This window comes from Petaurus breviceps, unplaced genomic scaffold (assembly GCF_028583685.1).
Source record: "Petaurus breviceps papuanus isolate PSGF00001 unplaced genomic scaffold, PetGlider_PUasm1.0 90692, whole genome shotgun sequence".
NCBI lineage: Eukaryota > Metazoa > Chordata > Mammalia > Diprotodontia > Petauridae > Petaurus > Petaurus breviceps.
The window spans coordinates 9,581,062-9,604,805 of record NW_027187313.1 but is presented as its reverse complement, the minus strand read 5'-3'; the positions used below and the strand labels follow the sequence as shown (position 1 = coordinate 9,604,805).

General features: G+C 35.7%; 1 protein-coding gene across 5 annotated transcripts in view; it reads left to right on the top strand.

Moving 5' to 3' along the window:
• DNM3 (dynamin 3) overlaps nucleotides 1–23,744 on the top strand; it is a 708,993-nt gene that overhangs the window by 238,653 nt on the left and 446,596 nt on the right. For all 5 annotated transcript variants that reach the window (XR_011163889.1, XM_069065578.1, XM_069065580.1 and 2 more), the window contains exons 11-12: nucleotides 19,272–19,358; nucleotides 23,193–23,263. Coding sequence is in view for 4 of the 5 variants with exons in the window: in XM_069065578.1 (XP_068921679.1) it covers nucleotides 19,272–19,358; nucleotides 23,193–23,263 (158 nt within the window). In the remaining variant the exon portion in view is untranslated. The remainder of the gene's footprint in view (nucleotides 1–19,271; nucleotides 19,359–23,192; nucleotides 23,264–23,744) is intronic.

The window sequence follows — 23,744 nt, the reverse complement described above, 5'->3', positions numbered from 1 at the left end:
CCAGTATAAAAGTATATTAATGTCTTATGCTGTTGTCCTGCTATATATCACTCGGCTAGGCATTATATCTTCATGTTCCAGCATATTATCTTTCTTGAACATCTCTGTGAGTCCCACAGTTACCAAAATTATCTCTGCTACTATGTACTAGAGTTCAGTGTCTAAAAGTCGTTCTCTGATGAGGGCAGTCAGAGGCTGTGAACCACCATATCTAGCCAGACAACCAACAAGAGGCAACTTGTGTGTTACTTTCATTACCTTTCCCTTACAGCAGACATTTATTTTACTTGGGGTTAGAAAAATTCTTCTTAACTCTGTCTCACTTTCTCATTATGAGTCTGTATACCCCAAGCCTACTTCAGAGTCCATACCACTTTACTGCCCCAGCTATTTAGGAACTTGCTCTTTCCCCCTAGATCCTCCCTGATTGACATATGAAGTAAGCTGAGGGCAAAGACAAAAAGTTAGGTCATGTGGTAAAAGGCTACAGCTTGGCCCACATTATCCATTTATCATGAGTACCTGCCAGCAATAAACTAACTGACCTTTTATATTGCATTCCAGCTAGTGCAAACTTGACTAGTCTCTTACAGTGTAGTGAATCAGCTCATCTATTATCTGCATAATTAGATTACTTATCTCATAGGGTGGTTATAAAGAAAATACTTTGTAAACCTTCGAAGGTTATACTATAACAGCTCATGTTTACTATTGTACTTTGGGCTCTTTTGAATAATAAATAGTCCTGACACCTACTAAACTATTATTTCATAAAAATGATTATATTTAGAAAGTTTGCCCATATTGCTTGCCCACCCCACCCTATGATTACTCTTTGAATTGGGTTCTGAAGGTAGATATTTTTATCCCAGTAAAAACTTCTCTAAATTAATGAATAAAGTATTTTTTATTATCTCAAATCAAATCATCTTATAATCATGAATTCTAAGTAATCAACACATTTTAAAAATATTTGAAATTTTATTAAGAAAATCTTATTAAACAAGTATTGCATTAAGCTTCCTGGGAAAAGCCCCATTCTGCATAATTGTGGCATGGAGGTCACCCTGGTCTCTGTAAGGCTATGCCAGAGTAAAATACTATTTAGTAGATCCTACTGAACTAGAAAAAAAGCACTGGGTTATTACCCAATCTATAGATTTAGATCAGGAAGGGATCTCAGACACTCTTATCCAACCTCTTCATTTTATTTTATGTTTTAAGCAATTGGGGTTAAGTAACTTGCTCAAGGTTACATGGCCAGTTATTTCTGGGTGTGGTGCTGAGTACCTGAGCCTAGGATTCGATCTCCAGGTCATCCTGACACTGGAGCCGGTGCTCTTACTCGCTGTGCTACCTGGCCACCCCACAACCTCTTCATTTTAGAAATGAAGAAAGGGACCCAGAGGGATTAAGTAACTTGCCTAAAGTCACAGAGGCAATAAGTGTCAGTGGCAGGTCCAAATACAATTCTCTTCAGTATAGGCAAAAGTACAGTGGATAGGGTGCTGGCCCTGGAATCAGGAAGAGCTGAGTTCAAATCCCACTTTAGAATCTTAGTAGCTGCATGACCCTGGGCAAGTCACAACCTCCATTTGCCTCAATTTCTTCATCTATAAAACTGGGGATAATAGCAAGACCTGTCTTGCCTTGCCCTCTCCTCCCCTCCTGAAATGGACAAATAGCCAAAATAAACTTCAGTCTCATGTGGCCTCCGAGTTCCATAATGACAGTAGCTGAGTGGAAAAGAAGGTGCAGAGGATGGTAAGAATCAAAGTGTTCTCTTTATATACATTGATTTAACTGCTTCTTACCCCACTTGAGTTCTACTTCAGTGCCCTACCATAAGTAGAGGCTGAACCAGGTATTTTTAAGTCAGTGCTAATGGGGCACAAGCTCCAGCAATCTGGAAAAACCTACAAGGAGGGGCTAGTGATGGGCCATATGTATGTTGTGCAAAGGTTAGCTTCAGTTATTTGGAGAGGACCCTCACTGGGTTAGCTGCAAGCTGTTCAATTATTAGCCCTGGCAGCTCTTATGGAATAAGATGAGTTTTGATCTGAGTTGGTTGAAGGAGCACTCATATGTTCAGATTTATAGATCCTTGAAGTATAAGTGATCTTAACATATAGAGTTTGTCTAATGACCAAGAAGTGATGTCTTCTTGAGTATTACTGCCTTGGGAGTTAAAAAAACATTCCCATCCTTACCTCAGTACCACCTCTGGTGTGTGTGTGTGTGTGTGTGTGTGTGTGTGTGTGCGTGCACATGCAGACACAACAAACACACACCCACACCAAAAATATATGCATGTCTATGTGATATATACGATGGTTTCTGTAGTCAAACTTTTTTTAAAGTGAGAAGCTGTTACAAAGGGAGTATGTTATTACTTCATGTTTATGTATACATTCATATGTATCTTGCTTATAATGTTTATAACAAATAACAGTATCTATACATGTGTATATATGTATATAGATGCATATATACATATACAACAGTAGTGCACTCTCTTTGGAACAATAGGCTTCCTACTTTAACAGAGTTTGAATATAGCAACTATTGTGATGCAACATTGATGTCATTAAAAAGGGGTTATTTGGGAGGGCTAGGTGGTACAGTGAAAAGAACACCAGCCCTGGAGTCAGGAGTACCTAAGTTCAAATCTAGCCTCAGACACTTAACACAAAAACTAGCCATGTGACCTTAGACAAGTCACTTAACCCCAATTGCCCTCCAAAGAAGCAAAAAAAAAAAAAATAAAAAATAAATTAATAAAAGGGGTTGTTTATGGTCATCCAAAAAAGTGATTCTTTTGCATTATTCATTTAACGTTTTTAAAAAGTGATATGGGAAAGATTTTAAGTGGAAAACATTGATACATTTTTTCAAGCTTAAAATTAAAAAAAAATTACCTAATACATATAACATGAATTAGGGTTTAAAGGTGCTACTTTCGTCACCCATTCAAAATTCAAGAATTTGAACAGTGTTTGTATAAGGCATCTATTTTTTATTTCTCTCCTTTGATTAATTTCCTTTATTTTGAGACAAGTACTGATATCTAAGGTTTTGTTATAAACCTTAATTGTAATCTGATATTTATTCAGACCAGCCAATTTTGTGGGAAATTCCTTTTCTTTGTTAGTGTTCATTTTAAAGGAGGTTGCCACTTGTCCTAAATATCAGCATGTGAATTCTTTAAATAATTTTCTTGAACATCTTAAATAATCTTCATGAATATCAGTTAGAAATACGTGTGCATGTGTGCTTTTATTTGTGCTTTATTCATGATTAAGTATGTTTCCGAGTACCAAAACACCAACTAGAATCCTAAGCCAGGGGGAATGCACGTTCTCCATAGATATTTTCTCACAGTTGTCTCTGGCCAAAGCAAGACAAGAACATTAGGGCTTTATGAACTATTTGGCTTGACCCCAAGGACATCTTAACTTTAGAAATCTTTTAGTGGGCATATTCTTCCAGCTGCCTTTTCTCTACCTCCTCCTTACCAGAGCATCTTCTCAGGATCCTAAAGTCCCTTTCACAAAAAAGAACACGTACTGATTCTTCAATGCGAACCCAAATTAGAATTCTATAAGCCTAATTTAAACAAAAAATAGGAAACAAAACAAACCAACACAAAATAAAGCCCCAAAATCCTTTTGGATGAATGTGAAAAAATGAAGTTTCTAACAATGAATTTTCTTGGCAGGAAGAAAGATGAGGAAAGATTTTCATTTTAGTGTTTGCTATAAGTAATGCTAATTTTTTAGTTTTATTACAAAGGTGAATCTCCAGTACTGTGCTCAGATGCATAAAGCTGAGTACATGGACCATGGCTCTTTGATCCAAGTAGGGAAAGACCATTATGTGACCACAGCATCCATAACACAGAATCACAGAAAAATTGCACGTGCCATTAAAGTTTTGCTTTTGGTCTATTTTTGTTCTGTTACAAATGAACTTAGCTCCTACTCTTCAGTTTCTGTGGTAGTCAAACACACTTTGGTAGTCAGGGCTTAAATTCATTGGACCTTAGGTTCTGAACTTCTTTATTGGCTGGAAGTCTAGCAGTGAAAGTTAAGTTTTTGGAGGGTGAGAAGACATTTCCTTTGTCTAAAAACATTAAAGGACTCGTGCTTTTCAAAAAACAGTTCTTCACTTAAATTCTATTTTGATTTTGACTATTTTTTGGTCATTTTTATTACTCAGCACTTCCACTAGAGGGCAATAAGGAATGAGAAATCAAAAAAGTCAATCACCCTTAGGCATTTTCTGAACGGGGTAAGCACTGCACTACCTCTTTGGATGGTTTTCTGAGCTTTTTGTAATGAAAAGACTCTCTGTTGTAATTGTCCTTTACTTTCCATTTCTTTAGCCATCATCTTAGTTCAGGCTTTCAATACATTATCCCCAACCCATTGCAATAGACTGATGTTTTCTCCACCTCTATTTCTTTCCATTTCTTCCAGGTGAAATTTCCTGATGCATACCTCTGAATACTTATCCTATTCAAAAACCATTCCAGGGTTCCCTATTGCCTACTCAATTAATTCTAAACTTTTTGTACTGGTATTCAAGGGCCTTTTTAGTGTACCTTTCCAAATTCATTTGAGTCTGGTCTCTTTCAGGTACCTGATACTTGAACAGACTGATTTGCTTGCTTCTTGCTGAATGTGTTCTATGCTTTATTACCTAAATGTCTTTGCACAGACTGGTTCTTATGTCTAGAATGTTCTTCCTCAATTCTGTCTATTGAAATTCTACTCATTATTCAATGTCCAGCTAAATGCCATCTCTTTTAAGAAACTTTCACTCACTTTCCTCTCCCCAGACAGAAATGATTTCTCTTATCTGTGAACTCTTGTGTTAATTCACATTTTCTTGTGGCACTGAAACAAAGGCTCATTGTTAAGTGATATTCTTCTGAAGAATTTTTATAGCTGTGAATCATAAAATACCCCATTTTCCAAAGAAATAGATTTAAAGATCACCCCAAAGGAGAGTGGAGAGGCACAGGTCAGTGTAAGTAGGTCATGATGTGTTACCAACATAGAGTTGATCAAGAGAAATAGCATCAGGTCTGTCATCAGAAAACTATATGAAGAAAAAAAGATTGCAGTTCAATCATGTGACAAGGAGTGTTAAATGCTGGCAAGTCTGCATTCTTCATTGATAGTCCTAATATTAGTTGACATTCAATTCCTTAAGGTTTATAAAACACCTATATGTAAGTTTCATTTAGTTATCACAATAACCCCACAAAATAGTTGAGTCTGAGTGATGTTATACAGGGTCAAAAAGCTAGTGTTGGAGGTAAGCTTTGAACCTAGGTCCTTATATCTCCAAGATAGTGATCTATTTACCATGTTACATGACCTTGAAATCTCAACATGAGAAGAAGAAGGTTTCCAGGAAGATGTAGCCATGAATCATGCAGCATAAGGGGACATGGAAAGGTTATTATCTACATTATTGCAGGTAGAGCCCACATCAAAGAGATCACAGATGTGAAATGTTGTGAAGTTAGCTCATTCTACCTATAAATGGACTGGTTAATTAGAATAGTGGATTGTCCATTCAATTCTCTATCAGAGTTTGGGAAAAAAATGTATTTTTTTATGCACTTCCTTGTTCTCTATTGTTAAGGTGAGCTTTTTAAAGTGGTTGTGATTTAGTAGGCTTTTTAGTATTTTAGGGTTTGGTATATTCAGCACAGTGGTATCTAAAATACCCACATTTCCAAATGACATAGATACTGATAATTTTGTTGTGATATTTTTTACATTAGTTTACTTGTAATTTTGCATTTGCCCTTGAATTTATAGTGTTAAAATCAGGATTTAAAGTATATCTTGAGATTGAATATTAAAGTTCTCTACTCTTAAAATCAGATATACAAAGATTCTCCGTGACAATTCTTTTTTGTTATTCAGTATTCTTTAATTTAAATTTATAAATAATCAAACCTCACTTTCGTCTTAATTGATAAAAAGAGGGAAGAACACATACAGTTGGATATAGAAATGTAAATTTCATTCAGCAAGAATAGTTGAGGAAAAGAGGAGAAGGGGGGAATAAAATAGAGGGATTAGTCATGAATTCTAGCCATTTAGAGTAGATTGTAAAGAAAGGTTTAAAAGGAAAGAAGAATCAAAAACCTTGATTCAAGTCTGGTCCTGGGAAAGAGAAGAGGGGTAGGGGAGCAAAAGCAGATTGCTTTGCACCTTGAGAAATGGTGCTGAAAACACTCTTTTACTATCCTCTTGCTCTTTATAATGAGGGACTGAGAAACTGATCAGTACAATGACCAACCATAATTCCTAAATCATCATGATGAAAAATACGACATACCTCCTGACAAAAGAGGCAGCAGTTTGGGAATGCAAAAGGATAAACAACAAGATGTCTATTTTTGGGGGCAAAGTTGATGTGGGAATTTGTATTGCTTGACTATGCATATTTATTATGATGTTTTAATTTTTCTTTTTAAGTGGGATGGGAGGAGGTAGAAAAGAGAGAAGGTGGATTTTTGTTAATTAAAAATACTTAAATTTTTAAAAGTATAGATTGAGTGAAGTAAAGATTAGAAGAGAAACAGGTAACTGGGGAAAATATCTTTGCAGAGATTTTCTCTAATGAACATCACTTTTTAAAGATGTATAAAGGACTGATTAAAATTTATGAGAATAATAACCATTCCCCAATTCATAAATGGTCAAAAGATATGAAAAGTCAGTTTTCAATAGATTTAAGAAAAAGTGTTCTGGATCATTAATAATTAGAGAAATGCAAAGTAAAGTAACTTATGAGAAATGCAAATTAAATTCTATTAGAGAAATGCAAAGTAAAGTAACTTACACCCTTTAGATAGGCAAAGTTAGCAAAAAAAGGAGGATGACAGATATTAAAGGGACTATGGAAGGATAGGTATATTAATGAAGTATTGGTAGAGCTGGGATTTGGTTCAGTCATTCTGAAAAGCGATTTGTCCAAAAATTACTAAGCTGTATGTATGTGTCCTTTGGTACAGTGTTATCAACACTTGTTGGGTCTATACCCCAAACAGGTTCATAGAGAGGAAAAGGACTTACGTGAACAAAAACATAGCAACTATTTTTTTGGTAGCCACAAAGAACCAGAAGCTAAAAGGGATAATTATAAATTGTGGAATGGATGAATATATTTTGTCATTGCCCCTCTAAGAAATAATAAAAGTGTATCTTTCAGAGAAATTGAGAAAATTTGTATGAATGAAATGACACAGTGAAGTGAACACAGTCAAGACAATTTATATGATAATAACAAAGAAAAACAAATTTTAAACAGTTATAAATTCTTATCAAAGCAATGAACAACCATGATTCCTGAAAATTGATTATGTAGAATGCTACCTCAGAAAGACATAATGGACTCTAGATGCAGAATGTGATATTTTGTTACATGGCCAAGGTGGAAATTTTTTTGTTTTCTTATAAACATTTCTTAAAATGATTTTCTCTCTCTCTCTCTCTCTCTCTCTCCCTCTCTCTTTCTCTCTCTCTCTCTCTCTGTCTTTTTCAAAGGGGGGGAGGTGTTAATTGGAAAAATAAGAACAATGTTTTTTAAAAGAGTGTTACCTGGAGGAGAAAATGAAGGAAAAGGGGGTAGCTAGGTGGCGCAATGAATAGAACACTGGCACTGGAGTCAGGAGGACCTGAGTTCAACTCCGGCCTCAGACACAACGCAAAAACTAGCCATGTGACCCTGGGCAAGTCACTTAACCCCAATTGCCCTCCCCCAAAAAAAAAGAAAATGAAGGAAAAGAACAGCTATTTAACCAAAAACAGATTTGAAGATCTCCTTGAAAAGGATGGAGCTGTATGCTTTGAGGAAGAAGAAATTCCTTGTCTTCCAAAGATTAATATAGTAGAGCCACAGAAGCTACTAAAGAAGACTTCTCAGTAATGGTCAGGAGAAGAGGAAAAGAATAATTGCAGTTAAATAGTATTTCCTATTTAACTAATAGTATTTCCTCCTTGAGTTACTGAGGCAGCTATTTATTGGCCCAACAAAATATAGAGAGGTCTGTTAATTTCCTGGGCATGTACCAGAGTCCAAACAGAAAACCTCCTCACTTGTCAAAATGGAAGACAACTGACTACTTCTGGCAATGTGTGTGGAAACAAATGAGAAGGAAGGAAGGAAACATGGAATGAAACATTCAATAAGCATTTACTGTGTGCTAAGCTATATTTAGTATTAGTATTTCATTTGATCCTTACAATAGCTCTGGGATCTGATTTTACAGTTCAGAAAACAGAGACAAATACAGTGACTTACCCAGGGTCATATAGTTAGTAGATGTTTGAGGCCAGATTTGAACTCAGGGAGATGAGTTGTCCTAACTCCAGGTCCTCTGCACTACCTAGTTACCTCCAGAAAAGGTCTAAAATAATATGGTCAATGATTATTATGTAGTGAGCAAGAAACTGAAGGCCATAAGGATAGAGGTTGTATTTTTCTCATTATTGCCCAGTGAATACAAGGAATGTAGGAGAAAAAAATGAATTTAGGAAGTGCACAGCTAACTAGGAAGTTGGTTCTAAAAATAAAATCTGGATGACTTAACATACATGGATGACAGATTCCTGGACATTACAAAAGAACTGGTAAAAATGTATTATGCTGAGCATTTTGCGAATTTAGTTAAAAGGGTTTTAATCTAAAAAGGATGTGATGGAGAGACAACTGCCTATGTATATCCCCTAACTTAGATACAATAAAGAGCAGCCACAAGGATTGAAAAGTTATAGCACTGGGGTGGCTAGGTGGCTCAGTGAGTAAAGTGCTGGCCCCAGAGTCGGGAGGACCCAGGTTCAGTTCAAGCCTCAGACACTTAACACACCCATACCCCCCCCCCCACACACACAAACTAACTGTGTACCCTTGGGCAAGTTACTTAGCCCCAATTGCCCTCCAAAAGGAAAAAAAAAAAAAGAAAAGTTATAGCAGTAACAACACCCAGGAGTTCACAAGAGAGAAAATCTCAGAAACTTAGCAATAGTAAGATCTGTGGCCTCAATATGCAGATGCCTGGGCAACAAATGAGAAATCAGAGAAAATATTTTTTCTTTATTGTTGTTGTTTTTATTTAGTATTTTATTTTTCCCCAGTTCCATGTAAAAACAATTTTTAACATTCATTTTTAAAACTTTGAGTTCTTCACTCCCCCTCATTGAGAAGGCAAGCAATTCTATATAGGTTATACATATGTAGTCATGCAAAACCTATCCATAATAGTCATGTTATAAAAGAAAACATGAACAAAACAAAAACTTAAGAAAAATAAATAAAGTTTAAAAAGTATGCTTCAATCTGTATTCCTATACCACCACCAGTTCTTTCTCAGAAATGGATAGCATTTTTCATCATAAGTCCTTCAGAGTTGAGGTCCTAATACAAAGAGGAAAATTTGATTTCATATACGTAACTGAGATTTTCTTGGATGAAACATATGACTGGACTATGGCTGTAGATGGGTAGTATACCTTATTCCTAAGAAACAGGATAGGTGAAACTGGAATGGGATTGCATATTAAAAGGCTATACCTCATTTTAGGAAATACTGGAATCAGAGTGGGGAAACATGACCGAGAGCATGAGGGTGAAAGTTAATGGAGAGAAAACTAAAAGTGATTTTGTCATTGGATCATACCACAGAGTACTTGGACATAAAGAGGAAACAGATCGCAAGCCTGGCATGGAGGCATGACGCTGCAGTGACCAGGAATCCAATTATCTAGACATCTGCTAGAGCTCTCTCTACCCAAACAGAGCAAATAATCACTTCTTGACTTGCTGTAGGGACAATTTTATCCTTCAAAGTCTATATATTAGGCTAAATTAGTTTCTGGATTTCATTCACATTAACACATAGGAATTGGTTGCTGTGGTGGAAGTATTCAGAACCCTTGGTGAAAGTGACCACTCCCTCCAAGAGATCCTTACTGAGGAAAGGAAATCCAAACAGCTTTACATGTACCCTAGATTTGGGGAAAGCATTTGTTAAATGGTTCAGAACATGATTACAAAGGCTCTCATGATCTAATATTCTTTAAGGGAAGTTATCCCACTAAGGATGGGAGATCCTCCACAATAGAATTCTGAAAACACCATGGGAGATAATTTCATTGAGAAAGGAAAAGGGAGATTTGTCTGAAGAAACTGATGTGGATGCACGTGGAACTCATTATCCAACTTAGATGTCTAAAAGAAATGGACAGAATATGGAAGCAAAGACAGGTAACAGGAGAAGTGGATCATGATTACATAAAGATAGTGTCAGGAATGCTGGCACACTAGTGAGCTAAACTAAGGACAACAAGAAGTTTTAAACCTTTTTGGAGAAAAAAAATAATCAGAGTGGACAGGACCCTTGCTTGTGGTGAATTTGACAGTAACTGATATGAAAAAAGAAGGCAGGGGTGGCTAAGTGGCGCAGTGAATAGAACACCAGCCCTGGAGTCAGGAGGTTCTTAGTTAAAATCCAGCCTCAGACACTTAACACAAAAACTAGCTGTGTGACCTTGGGCAAGTCACTCAACCCCAATTGCCCTCCAAAAAGCAAAGAAAAAAAAGGAAGGCAGAATTAATTAGCTCTTATTTTGCTTCCATTTTGCTGCCAAGAATGATGTTTGCACTAAAAATAAAATGAAAATGATTAATTATTGAGGTATTGATATCCAATATGACAAGTGAGGAGACAGATTATAAGAGAGCATTTTCTTTCCCTTGAGGAAGTCTATTCACTTGGCTCAGGTGACCTTCATCCTTACTAATGAAATGGCAAATGTGATTGTTGAGCCACTGTTAGTGAGATGAGAGATCAGAGAAATGGGAGAGGGTGTCACAGGATTAGACAAGGGCAAATGACCTGATTTTCAAGAAAGAAAAAATAGCACAGTCTTCAAACTATAGGTGAGCTTGACTGATTTCTGGCAAAATTCTAGAATGCATCATTATAGGAATTGTTGCTTAACATTTGGAAAGGGAAGATCAGCTTGGCTTCATCAAGAAGTCAAGCAAGACTAATCTTATTTTCTTTTTTGACAGGATTACTAAACTTGTATATGAGGGAACTCTTGTGGACACAGATAAGTAGGTTTTAGCAGTGCTTTCAATAAAATATCTAATGCTACTGTTCTGGAAAATATGTTGAGATATAGATAAGATGGTAATATGATTAGATGGATCCAGAATTGGTTGGGTGACTGGACTCAAAAAATATTTTTAATGGTTCAGTATCAGTATTGTTGGACATGTAGAGTTGTATATGCTGAGAATCAGTGCCAGGACCTGTGAAGTTTCACATTTTTTTAACAAAAGACTTTGATAAAGACAAATATAACACACTCCTGAAATTTGCCCAAATGTAGGAGGGATAGTTAACACACTAGACTACACACTCTTCCCCAAAAGTTCTTGAGAGGAAAGAAAGAACATTTTGTTGAATCTATTAAGAGTACCTCTCCTCTAGCCATTTTTGTGCCATCCCTCACTTATTTATCCTCCACCTCCCATTTGTATTCCATTAATCCACCATGAAGTACAGTGGTCATCCTTATGCTATTACATAAGGTATGCCTCTCTTCTATCCCTCTTTCATGCCCTCTTTTCTAGGAATGATAATTACATCAGTAACACTATTCCTAAAAAATGTGTAGATCAGTTTTCCTAGGATTCTATTGAACATCCTTGTGACTTCCCAAATTAAAACATCCCTCCCTGGAAACCACTTTGGTAAATATGCTGTTTCCTGCTACTGGAGAGTAAGCCTCTTGAGGACGTCCAAGACTATCTTGCTTTTTGTACTTGTATCCCCAGCTCTGAGCTTCATGCTTGGCACATAGTAAGCACTTAAATAATTACTTTCACTCATGTATTCAATAATGAAAAATTGTGGTTACAAAAGTCAGCTGCATAATAACAAAATGAGGTGGCATGACAATGTAATGGTTTTTCTAAAAAACATCTGAGTGGCTTAGTGACCTGCAAGCTCCATATGAGTAAGCAGAATGATGTAACAGCTAGCAAAGCCAATGTTATTGGGACTTAATAAGAGAGACATAGCTTACAGGAATAGGGATGTTATATTCTGAAAATGCTGTGCCCTTTTCACCTCATCGAGAGTGTTGTATTTTGGCATACCACCATTAAAAAGTACACTGATAAGCTGGAGCTTGTCCAGAGGAGTACAAATAGCATCATGAAGGAATTTGAGTCCATTGGAAGATTGGTTGCTGGAACTGTAGGTTTGTCCTAGAGAAGAAAAGGCTCAAGAGAAACATGACTGTTATGTTCAGTTATTTAAAGGATTGTCTTGTCTTGTCCTTGTTCTTTTTGGCCAGAAGACAGAATCAGGAGCAATGTGTAGAAATGACGAAGAGATAAATTTAGATGCCAAGAAAAAATTCCCTAACAATTAAGGCTGTGCAAAGAGTGTAATGGACTGCCTAAAGAGGTATTGAGCACTACCTTAGAGGTCTTCAGAGGCTAGGTGACTACTTGTCATGTTTGTTACAAAGGATATTCATTAATGTATGGGACACGTTAGATGACTACTGAAGGCCCTGCCAGCACTTAAATTGTGTGATTCTGTAATTCTCTGAAATTGAAAGAAAATCTGTACCTTTCCTACCTAGATCCATGAAATTTGAACCCTGTGTTTCTTATAAATCTTGGTCTAAATGTTCACTCTTAGCCTAAGAAAGAAAAAAAATGTTTTTGTTTATTTGTTTTGTTAAAATATTCCCATAGTGAATTGTTGCATATCTTTGCAGAGATCTACTTAGAGTCTTTGGTGTAAAAATCATAGTGATTCCCGTAAAATGTGAGTGGCTTGGAAATTTTAGTAATTTTTTTTTCTAAAACAATGTTTTCCTGACCAATAAAAGTCAGCTGGTCATACTGAATTCAACTTTTTGGTTGTTTGACTTCAGAGCAGAAGCAAAAAAACATGTTAAAAATGCTAAAGCTGTGTTTTACTTTTAACATTCCAAAGTCTTCTCATATATGTTGTTTGATTTAAAGCTCTGAATAAATTTTTTTAGTTAATAGGATAGGATTTACCATCGTGAAAGAATTCTATATCTAGATTTAAAAACATTTATTTTCTCATTTGAATTGTTAAAATGTTTGCTTCTGGAAAGGAATTAGATATTTTAGGGGGCAGTTCCTAAAGAATTTTGCAAAATAAGATGTGTTGAAATAATTGCAAGTTACTTGATTGTCTACTAAAGGAAATAACTATTCTTTTTAAATTGGAATGTCTGAAAGTTCACCCTACAGCTAAAAAGCTGAGCTGAAATGCTTCTTTTTTCTTTTAAGAGATTAGGAATTTTCTTACTTCTGATGATTAAAAAAAAACAACAACGATCATTGGCATTCAGGCTATTGATGTGGACACAGGTGACTTCCTAACTCTTGCTATTTGTATCATGTGAATTGTAAATCCAGGAAGGCAGAAGTTTCTGTTTATAGCTAAAACGTGTCTCAGAGGCTATCCAGTTATATAGGATCACAAGATCACAGATTTAAAACTGGAATATACTTTATAGAACCCCTACTCCATTTTATTCCTTCATTTTACAGATGAGAAAACTGAGGTCCATTTGGTTTAATGATTTACCTAAGGATACAGTATAAGTGCCAGGTCTAGGACTTTGGCACAGATCCTCTGACTCCTAACCCAGCCTTTTTTCAGTTTTGCCACATTGCCTCTCTTTTTCCTCCCTGGTAGTTTCTTTGTTGTGAATGGGAGAAAGTCAGTCAATAAACATTTATGAAGCATTTATGTACCAGACACTATGCTGGGTGCTGAGAGACTTAGAAGACAGTAAAAATCTAAGAACTGCAGCTTGATGGAGAGCTCTTAACAGTCAGAATCTTTCATTCATTTTAACCTTCTTTGGGGTTTCCACAGAATGCCTCCACTATGATTGACTCTTCCCTCTTCCCCTCCCCCCCCCTAGATTTTCAGCTTCCTTTTGCGTGTTGTTTCCCCTAAGCAAAGAGCCCAAGAACTGTCTGTCTCTTTTGTATTTGTATCTTCAGTGTTTATCCAAGTTCCTGGCACATACTAGGTATTTAATAAAATGTTGATTGACTTTTTTATTGACTATTAACACAAAATTTCCCAACTGAAATGCACGAAGAGATAGTTAACATTAACTTTACAAATGAATCAAGAAGGTTAGGTGACTTCTTTATGTCATATAAATTCAATGATTACCACACAGAAGATACAGTCTATGTTTCATTGCCAGAATAATAAAAATCTAACTATGATTTGGATATTTTTATAGTTATGATGATTACCCCTTTTCAGGAGCATACTGTCACTGTATCATAAAATAAATGAGATGTATGTAAAACAGTATATGTATGTATAATAGTAGAGTTAGTAGTAAATCTTTTGTTCTATGACTATATAATCTAAGTTACTGAGTAGTGAAAGCAACATTAGGCAAAGGACAAAGTACTACTGTTGAGGTGTAAAAGAAATAGTTTTGGAATGTATGAATAGGATTTGGATGGATCAGACAAAAAAAAGTTCTAATTCTGAATACTATAGACTTGTTAGATACTATCCAAAGGTAAAATAAAATTGAAATTAATATAGAAATTATATATACATATATGTATATACACACACACACTTATATATATTAAGAAAGGGAAGTAGGGGCAAATAAGGAATTAGAAATAAAGGAAGGAAAATAAATGAATTAAGGGATAGAGCTGAGTAGGCAAAGTCAATTGTTCTTTAAGCAAAGGGAAATGAAAACAAATCGAGGACTCCTGGTACAGCTTATTTTTGTATGAGCTATTTCCCTAATGAGGTGAGTGGCGGAAGGCCTGATCAGCAATAACTTTGAATGTCTGTGTTTTGTTTCTCTTCCTGTGTGAATCATAAGGGCAAGAATTGGGACTTGTGCCCTAAATTGAGAGCAGGCCTCCCTATATTTATACGTGGTGTCATATTACATGCTCTTTTACTGCCTAGGAGCTTTTTAAACTAACATTTTAATTTTCATGCTCCTGCAACATTTCTAGGAACACCAGCAAACTGACACTAGGGATTCACACAAATTGCTTTGTCGTTCAGTGGCGTCTAAATTCTAAACTTAATAGCCCTCTTTTAATATTTTTATTTTTCTGTTCTCTATAAAGAGACTTTTTCCAGTGTATGCCACTGCTTTTCTGGTCTACTGAGTACTTAAACATGACTACGTCTTCATTACTTTCCAGACTACTGTATTATTTTATAGGATAACTTATAGTACTATAGTTTCTCACTTCTGGATAAACTGTTCCAACATGTAGTCAGCCTGTACAACTTAAAAACTTTTGTCTTTTGGTGTTCATAAATTGATGTTTATAAACTCCCTATCTCTAGGGAAGTAGCTTGGAGGCAGGACTTATATAACTATACTTTCCAGGCTTTTGTAATTAGTTCTAGCCTCTTTTTGACTCAGCAAAGACCCAAAGTCTGGAATGCTTCAACAGTCAGATACTTAGTTTATGAATAAATATTTATTATTGCTACTATTTTGTATTTTCAAAATCTTTTTCTGCTACAATCCATTAAATCTTATTAATGAAATTCCTAATGCTTCCTGATAGTCTACTATTGTTGTTACTTCTTTTTGTTTTGTTTTTTTCTTTTCATTTGTGTGATTTATATTTGTGTAGGTTTCCAAAAGATGTTTCCCAACAGCTTAATATGTTAGTTATTTTCAATGGACACATTAAGCTTGTCTTAAAATCCTAAGACCAACCAGGCTGGTGAAAGCTCTGCATGTATATTTTATATAAGTGCAGAGAAGAAGGTTCATATCCAGGAACTCTCCCCTCCATGGTCTTAGATAATAAATACTCACAGTATACTAGGCACTGTGCTAAGAGCTGGTGATACAAAGAAAAAACAAAAGACAGTGCCTGACCCCAAGAGGCTCACAGCCTAATGGGGAAATCCGATGAAATAGAGATAGATAAAATGAAGATAATTAATAGAGGGGAGGCACTACTGAATTTGTACTCAGAAGCAATTGGTCAGTTTGAAGCTTATCAACAAGAAGAGGTCAGGCCTGGGGAGATGCAGTGATGTCACCAGAAGACATCAGCAGTATTCACATGTTCTCCATGTGTGACCATCCTGGGACGTACTCTGGTCACATGTTTCTCACATTTATACAACTCCACGCATCTGCTGGTAACATTTCCTACCTTTGTATCTCTCCATCCATATTCCCCATGTGTATTCATTCTTTCATCTGAAAGTATGTACATTTGTTGAAGAGTGTGTCTGAGGTTTATAAAAAAAAATCTCTTCCTGTACTCTTTCATTAAATGCCCTTTATATGAAATGATTTTGTTTTTAGGCAGACTAGAAAAAGTAGGGCTTATGGTTTTAAGCAGAGGTGAACATGCAGAGTACCTTGAATCCAGAGAAACCTTGAATAAAAAAAAAAAATCTATTAAATGCTCACTGTGTGCCAAGCACTGGGGATACAAATGGAAAAAGCACCTCATAGAGCTCTGACATTTTTGGGGGGAGACAACCCATAGAAAGAAATTGGGCTAATCTTTGGACTGCTGCTGTAGAGTGGATCACAAGGAACCAGTGCTGCTTAGGTTACATTACACGTGTAGGGCAGTGACTGACGCTTGACGGTATAGAGACAAAGTAGAAGTAAATTTGGAGTTTGCCTCCAGGGGCTATAAACCTAGTTCTATTGTTATTGTTCTATTTTTATCCTTTTACTATTATAAAAATGTAATATGTTCTAGCTGAATAGAACAGAATCCTCTTCTTCTTCCTCCTCCTCTGCCCCCTCACTCCCATAAATTAGCTTTTTTTCCAAACTTTCCTATTTCTAGTATCATTCTGTTGACCCAATTTTACAACTTTGGAATCAGCTTCATTGTCTCATACTCTCTCACTTCACATTTCCAGTCCATGGGGAATAAGGAAAGGCCACATGTAGGAAATGTTATTTAAATTGAGTTTTGAAGGAAATCAGTGATTCTACAAGGGGAAATGAAGCATTTTAGGTATGTAGGCACCCTGTGCAAATGTACAGATTGAGGATGGAATGTTGCATGTAAAGAGAAGTAATACAGCCTGCTTGGAAGGACCAATCAATTTCAAGTCATGAGCCTTCTGCTCTGACATCATCTCCTACATTTATCTTCTTTTCTCTCCTTACATGACCATGAACCTAGGTCTTCATCATGTTGAACTATTAGAATAGTCTTCTAGTTGTTCTTTTTGCCTCAAGTCTCCCCTCTCTCCAAAATGTTCTGTATACCACAGGTGTCAAGGTCACTGCCCATGTCCTTCTGCAAAATTCTCAAGTGAGGCCTGAACCAAAATAAAATGTAATTGGGATATTTTTATCAAAATAGATAAAAATATAATTCAACATAGATAATGTTGATTTGTGGGTTTCTAGGTAAATATGTGGCCAGTATGGATCCTCTTCTGTTTGAGTTTGACATCATGGCTCCATGTGGCTGCTGCCATGATGGTTTTTAAAGCACAGGTGGGACCATGTCAGTCCCCTGCTCAGTAAACACCAGTGACTCTCTGTTACCTGTAGGATCAAATCTGTTTTTCATTTAAAACCCTTTACCACCTGCCTACAAACTATATTTCCAACCTTATTATTTTGGGGGCTTGTCAAATTTGCCTTCCTGCTTTTCTTCACATAGGACATTCCATCTGATGTTCCTAGAATGTCCTTACTCTGTCCTCATATCCCCTCTAAGACTCCCTAAGGCTCAGATAAATGCTACCTCTCAGAGCGGGCCTCTTCTGACCCTGCCCCCCCCCCATCTACTAGAGCCTCTGCCAGCCGTTGCCTTTTCTTTATCCTTGACATATTTATCTGTTTACAAATTATTTTCCCCTATGGACTTTAAATTCCTTAAAGACAGGTATTGTTTCATTTGTTTTAGTATTTTTAGTGCCTGCCACGGCATCTGAAACAGTAGGCATTTAATAAATGCTTGTTGGTTGATTGGTCATCTTAAAGTGCACATAGACAGAAGGTAATAGAGACATTATATTTGCTGGTTTGTGCAGATTTCCACTAAAAAGAGAAAGACAGGATTCTTAAAGGTATCAAAATCATCCAAGGCTCCTTGGCTTGTGTTCAGATGAATATGTGCTTGGTTTGAATTATCTGGAAAATCTTAGAAACTCTTTTCTTTGTTTTGCTAGAGAAGAATCTTTTCCCACTTTCTAATGAAAAAGAAAGTCTTTTAGTAATTTTTATGACATTTCATAAATATTAAATGTTCAGTCTGCAGTCTTTTTAATGCTTTTCTTTGCTATTTGAAGTTAATTTTATTATTATTTCTATTTTCATTTTATTTGCTTTTTTGAAAATATTATTCTGCAGTGACAGCAATAAAGACCTCTATAGAATTCTTTGTTTGTTACTTTACCCATTTCATGATGTATTTTTAAACTAGAAATATTATTTTTCATTTTGACTTTTATTTTTATGTCACATTCACTTCCAACTATATTCTTTCTCTTCCAGCAAATCATTTGCAGTAACAAAGATTTTAAAACAAAGAGAAAAAATGAGCAGGTCAGCTACATAATTTAGCACATCAGTTGTGCCTGTCAGTCTATGAAACATTCCATATCCATAATCCTCTACCTTTGTATCAAATGGAGAGAGGCACAGTTTTCTCAGCTGTTCTCTGGGGTCAAGTTTGGCCATTATAGTTATATAATAATTGATTTGTTTTTCTTTTTTTCTTTTACATTTCAATAGTTGTACATTTTTTTGTCATGCTTAGTTCACCTTATATTAGTCTTTCCAGATTTCTCTTAATGTTTGTTACATATTATTTTTAGTTTCTTATTTTTATGATGCAGTAATATTCTGTTATTTCCATGGGTTTTTCAGAAACCTCAATTTGTTTAGCTCTTCCCCAATTAATATGTACTTTGTTTCCATCTTTTTGCTACCACGAATGTTTTGGTGCAGATTGGGCCTTTCTTTGAGTTTTTGATCCCCTTGGGGGTTTATGTCTAGCAGTGGGACTTCTGGTCAAAGGTATAGCTATTTAATGCTCTATTAAAAAAAAACAACAACAACAAAGCAGATTCCAAAATCACAGTGAGGATGACAGTGTAATGCATTCATTTTCTTTTTGTAGCATTCTTTAAAATAATTTATATTTTTATTCATTTTTTCTTATAGCTTGCAAACTTTCCAAGACTTTGTGAAGAAACAGAACGGATTGTTGCTAATCACATACGTGAAAGAGAAGGAAAGACTAAGGACCAGGTGAGAAATAAATTTTTAAGTTGATGGATGGGGAAATAATATATGAAGCACATAGGTTTCTTTAGGAGAGATTCTGGGGAATAATTACCATATTTTCTCCTTTAAAATGCATTTTAGGGAATCACTGAGTTAGTTGGTACATCAAATAACTTTACAATTAGGAGATATTTGATAGTCCTGTAATTGCCAATATACTATTGAGGAGAGTGCTTTTTGTGGGGCTACTGATAGGAGGGAAAGTAATCAGAGGACACATAAAAAAACCCTAATATTGAATTTATATCTTTAGGGACAACTATTAAATATACCATTAGTGTATACAATATACACTTGATACAGTGTATAGAGAGCTGGACCTGGAGTCAGGAAGACTCATCTTCTTGAGTTCAAATCTGGCTTCAGACATTCACTACCTATGTGACCCTGGGCAAGTCACTCAACCCTGTTTGCCTGAGTTTCCTCATCTGAAAAATGAGGGAATTGTAGTAAAGTATCTCTAAGGTAGTTCTAAATGTCTATAGTATCTTCTTGTGTCTAAGTGTTCAGATTTTAAGGTGAAGATACAAAGAGAAGAGAGAAAAGGGGCTGAGAGGGAAAAAGGATAAAGAAATCAAGAGACAAAGAAAAAGGCATAGATGTCCACCAAAGTAGAGAAATGGCGGGGAAGGGAAGGGAATAATACATCATACCTCTATCTATTGACTCTATTTATGTCTATAATGTAGATTATAAAGTGTCTAATGGTTTCCATACAACAACTTTGTGAGGCCAGTAATAATGAATATTATCACCATTTTACAGATAAGAGAACTTTTGACTATAAAAAGGCTGAGTGACCTGATAGCTAATAGGGAACTATCAGAGTAATATAGTTGTTAAGTATGGAAGCTAGAACTCAAATCAGGACCTTTGACTTCCAGTCCATTGCTATTTCCACTCTGATGTTCTAAATCTTTTTAGAGAACACAGCAAACTCTGGGTTTGAGACTCTACAATATCAGCATCATTTATCATTATCCTTTGAAATGGAGATTGTCATGATTTTATTTTTACTCTTAATAGTTCCTCACTTTTCTTTTTTTGCTTTTTGGAGGGCAATTGGGGTTAAGTGACTTGCCCAAGGTCACATGGCTAGTTTGTGTGTGTGTGTGTGTGTGTGTGTTGTGTCTGAGGCCATATTTGAACTCAGGTTCTCCTGACTCCAGGGCCAGTGCTCTATTCACTGTGCCACCTAGCCGCCCCTCCTCCTTTTTTTTAAGTCCTGCAAAGCAGTCCACAATAGGGGGAATTATTCTCTGCGATGTGGTTCATAGAAACTGGGAAAATATTAACTCTCTTGGCTTGATAAACTTCATTCAAATATATGTATGTAGGGAATCCTATGATTTCTCAGGTGTTTGCCCCAGCTCTGGCTTCCTGTGAAGTGAAGGATTTGGAGGATAGAGATTATAAAATGACCTTAGGAGGTTTTTTCTTTAAAGAGTAAAATTTTAATAGTTAAAATATGGACACATTGTGTGTGTTTTGTTAGTTTGGATACTTCAGATACTGAAGATCAGTCTGGAGTCTTCTGATTATTTCTGTTTCAAGACAGTAACTGTATTCTGTGTTATCTACTTTTTCAAAAAAGGGGAAATTTTGTAATAGTTAGAGGGATGAACTTAGAGTCAGGAAGACCTGAGTTCAAATTCTACTTCTGATACTGTGACAAGTTGCTTAATATTTATGAACTTCAGACAACTTCATAAATTATAAATGTTGTAACATTTTTAATATGAGAAAAGACAATGCATAAGTCACAGAAAATGGCAAAATTGGGGAAAGTGTTCAATCTCCCTCCTCCCCTTCGCAGACATCTTCTCATTTGCTTGAGATGAACCCAAACGTGAAATTTCCTGAAACATGAACATGAAACATCTATAATTTTTCTACTTTTTTTCCCCTACCCTTTGGTTCATGTTAATGTCTGTGAACACCTGAGACGTTAAGTGTTAACATTTCTTATGGTAGCATCACTTCAGTATAGGAGTACAAAAATTACAGATCCTTTTTCCACCTATGTAAGAGGCATAAGATACTTTTCCCTTTTGAAAATGCTGGTTCTTGCCTTTCCCCCAGTTTGTTATGTACGTGTATTATAATTTCTTATGATTCTCTCCATGAGAAGAGCTCTGATTTATGATGTCTTGGGAGTAAATCCTCTCCCTCCTTAAAATTAACTGATAACCTACTTCCCTTTCATTCCCTCTTGAACATGATATTTCCCCATGGTTGAATATTTGCAACATAGGAACATTCTGGATCTCTGTGAACCACCGTTTAGATTTCCTTTTTTTTTTTTGAGAGGGGAAGGTAGGTCAGTTGGGGTTAAGTGACTTGCCCAAGGCCACATGGCTAGTTTTTCTGTTAACTGTCTGAGGCCAGATTTGAACTCAGGTCCTCCTACCTCCAGGGTAGGTGCTCTATTTACTGCACCACCTAGTTGCCCCCACAGTTTAGATTTGAAATTACAGTTTGAATTTTGGAGCTTTGGGTTGATAGATTTATGTATATGTGAACATACATTTATGGATGCATGTATAAATATGTATACACACATACATATATATATACACACACATTAAATATATACATGATCACAAGGGCATAGATGCTTAAAGGTAACTCCCAAACAGATCACTTCTTAATGTAATAAATAACTGTTGATTGATGCATAACTGAATAGAGCACAGTTGAAATTCATGTGCCAATGAGTGTCTATGTCTGTGTATGTTTATGTACAAATTGGTAAATTATATATTTATACAGTTGTGCATGTGCTACATGTACACAATGTGTGTTTGTGTATTTATCTATACATACATGTGTGTTTAGATGCACACACATAATATACACGTGCACTCATTGGTTCATGAATTTCAGTTGTGCTCTCAGCTGTAAATCCATCAACAGATGCTTGTTACACTTGTTAATGATCTGTTGGGGAGTTATTAAGCAGTTATGCCCTTGTGACTTGTGGTGAGAGTAATGAATAAACTGCTTTATATTTGGAGACACAGAGAAAAGGTTCATGATGCTGAGGGGAAGAAGGCCCTTTAATGATCCCAGGCAGGCCCTTTAGTTACTTCTGTTATCCATTTTGTTTGTTTAATGACCAGCTGAAATAGTTGTTAATGAGAGAGGTTTGAAGTAACTGATAGTAGTAATCTGTGAATACTAAATTATCTTTAGGAGATAAAGCCCCAGGAAACTGGATCATTGTCTTCCCAGTATTAGACTTTTCTCCTAGAAAAGTTTTTCAGCATAGAGGCCTTCTTGTCCTTCTCATTACAGTAGCTTGATTTCAGAGTGTAGGTAAGAAAACACTCATAGTACTTATCCTACAAATTGTAATACTGTTATCTTTATTCAAACTCCTTTTGTGCTAATATTACAATACTTCTGTGATTTGTTTCATGTGAGTATTTCTGCTAAAGATTCTCATTGCAACCTAAATATGCCAGACCATCCTGGGCAACTCTCATTCATGTCCTACCCAAATAGGACAGGTGGGACACTGTACTATGTTGATACCAGTGCAGTACTCAAGCTTCCTATTGACTATCCCTCAAGTTAACCATATATTGGTTGTGAGTTGGCTTAAGAAAATGAAATTCAATAAAGTGAAATTCATGGAAAAAATAAAATTGGTATAGTGATTTCTCTATTGATTAGGCATTTTTACTATGGGATTTTAAAGTCCACAGTTGATTTTTGAGATTCTGGAGCATTTTAAAGATTGCCTTTCATGAAATACTGTGTTCAAAAATTATTTTGTTTTTCTTTGACTTTTAGGTGTTATTGCTGATTGACATCCAGTTATCCTATATTAACACCAACCATGAAGATTTCATTGGCTTTGCAAAGTATGTAAATTGTCATATTTCTGTTTGTTTATTTTGTGTGTATGTGTATTTCTCTGTCTAAGAAACAAAATAATTTTTTATATATTCACAATGACCTCATAAAACTGCCTTGAAATATTCAATTATGCATTCTCTTATGTGAAAAAAATGCAATTGGTCAAAACAGATTTTTATCCTGGCTTATCTTTTTAAAATTTACTTATATCTTTTGTTTTTATATCACTGGCATTTCCCAATATATCTCCTTCCCAAAGAGCAGTTTTATAATGAAGCATAGAAAAAAGGAGAAAAAAACAAACAATTCAGTAAAATTAATTGACACATCATCTAATTGTGCCATTAAATCAGTGTTTGTTCTACGTCCATGGACTCCCCCACCACTTCAAAAAAGAGGTCATCCTTAGAAATTCACAGTATTCAGTTTTGATTTTCATTACTGTTGTTCTCTTAACTTATATAATTTTACTCACGTATATTTTTC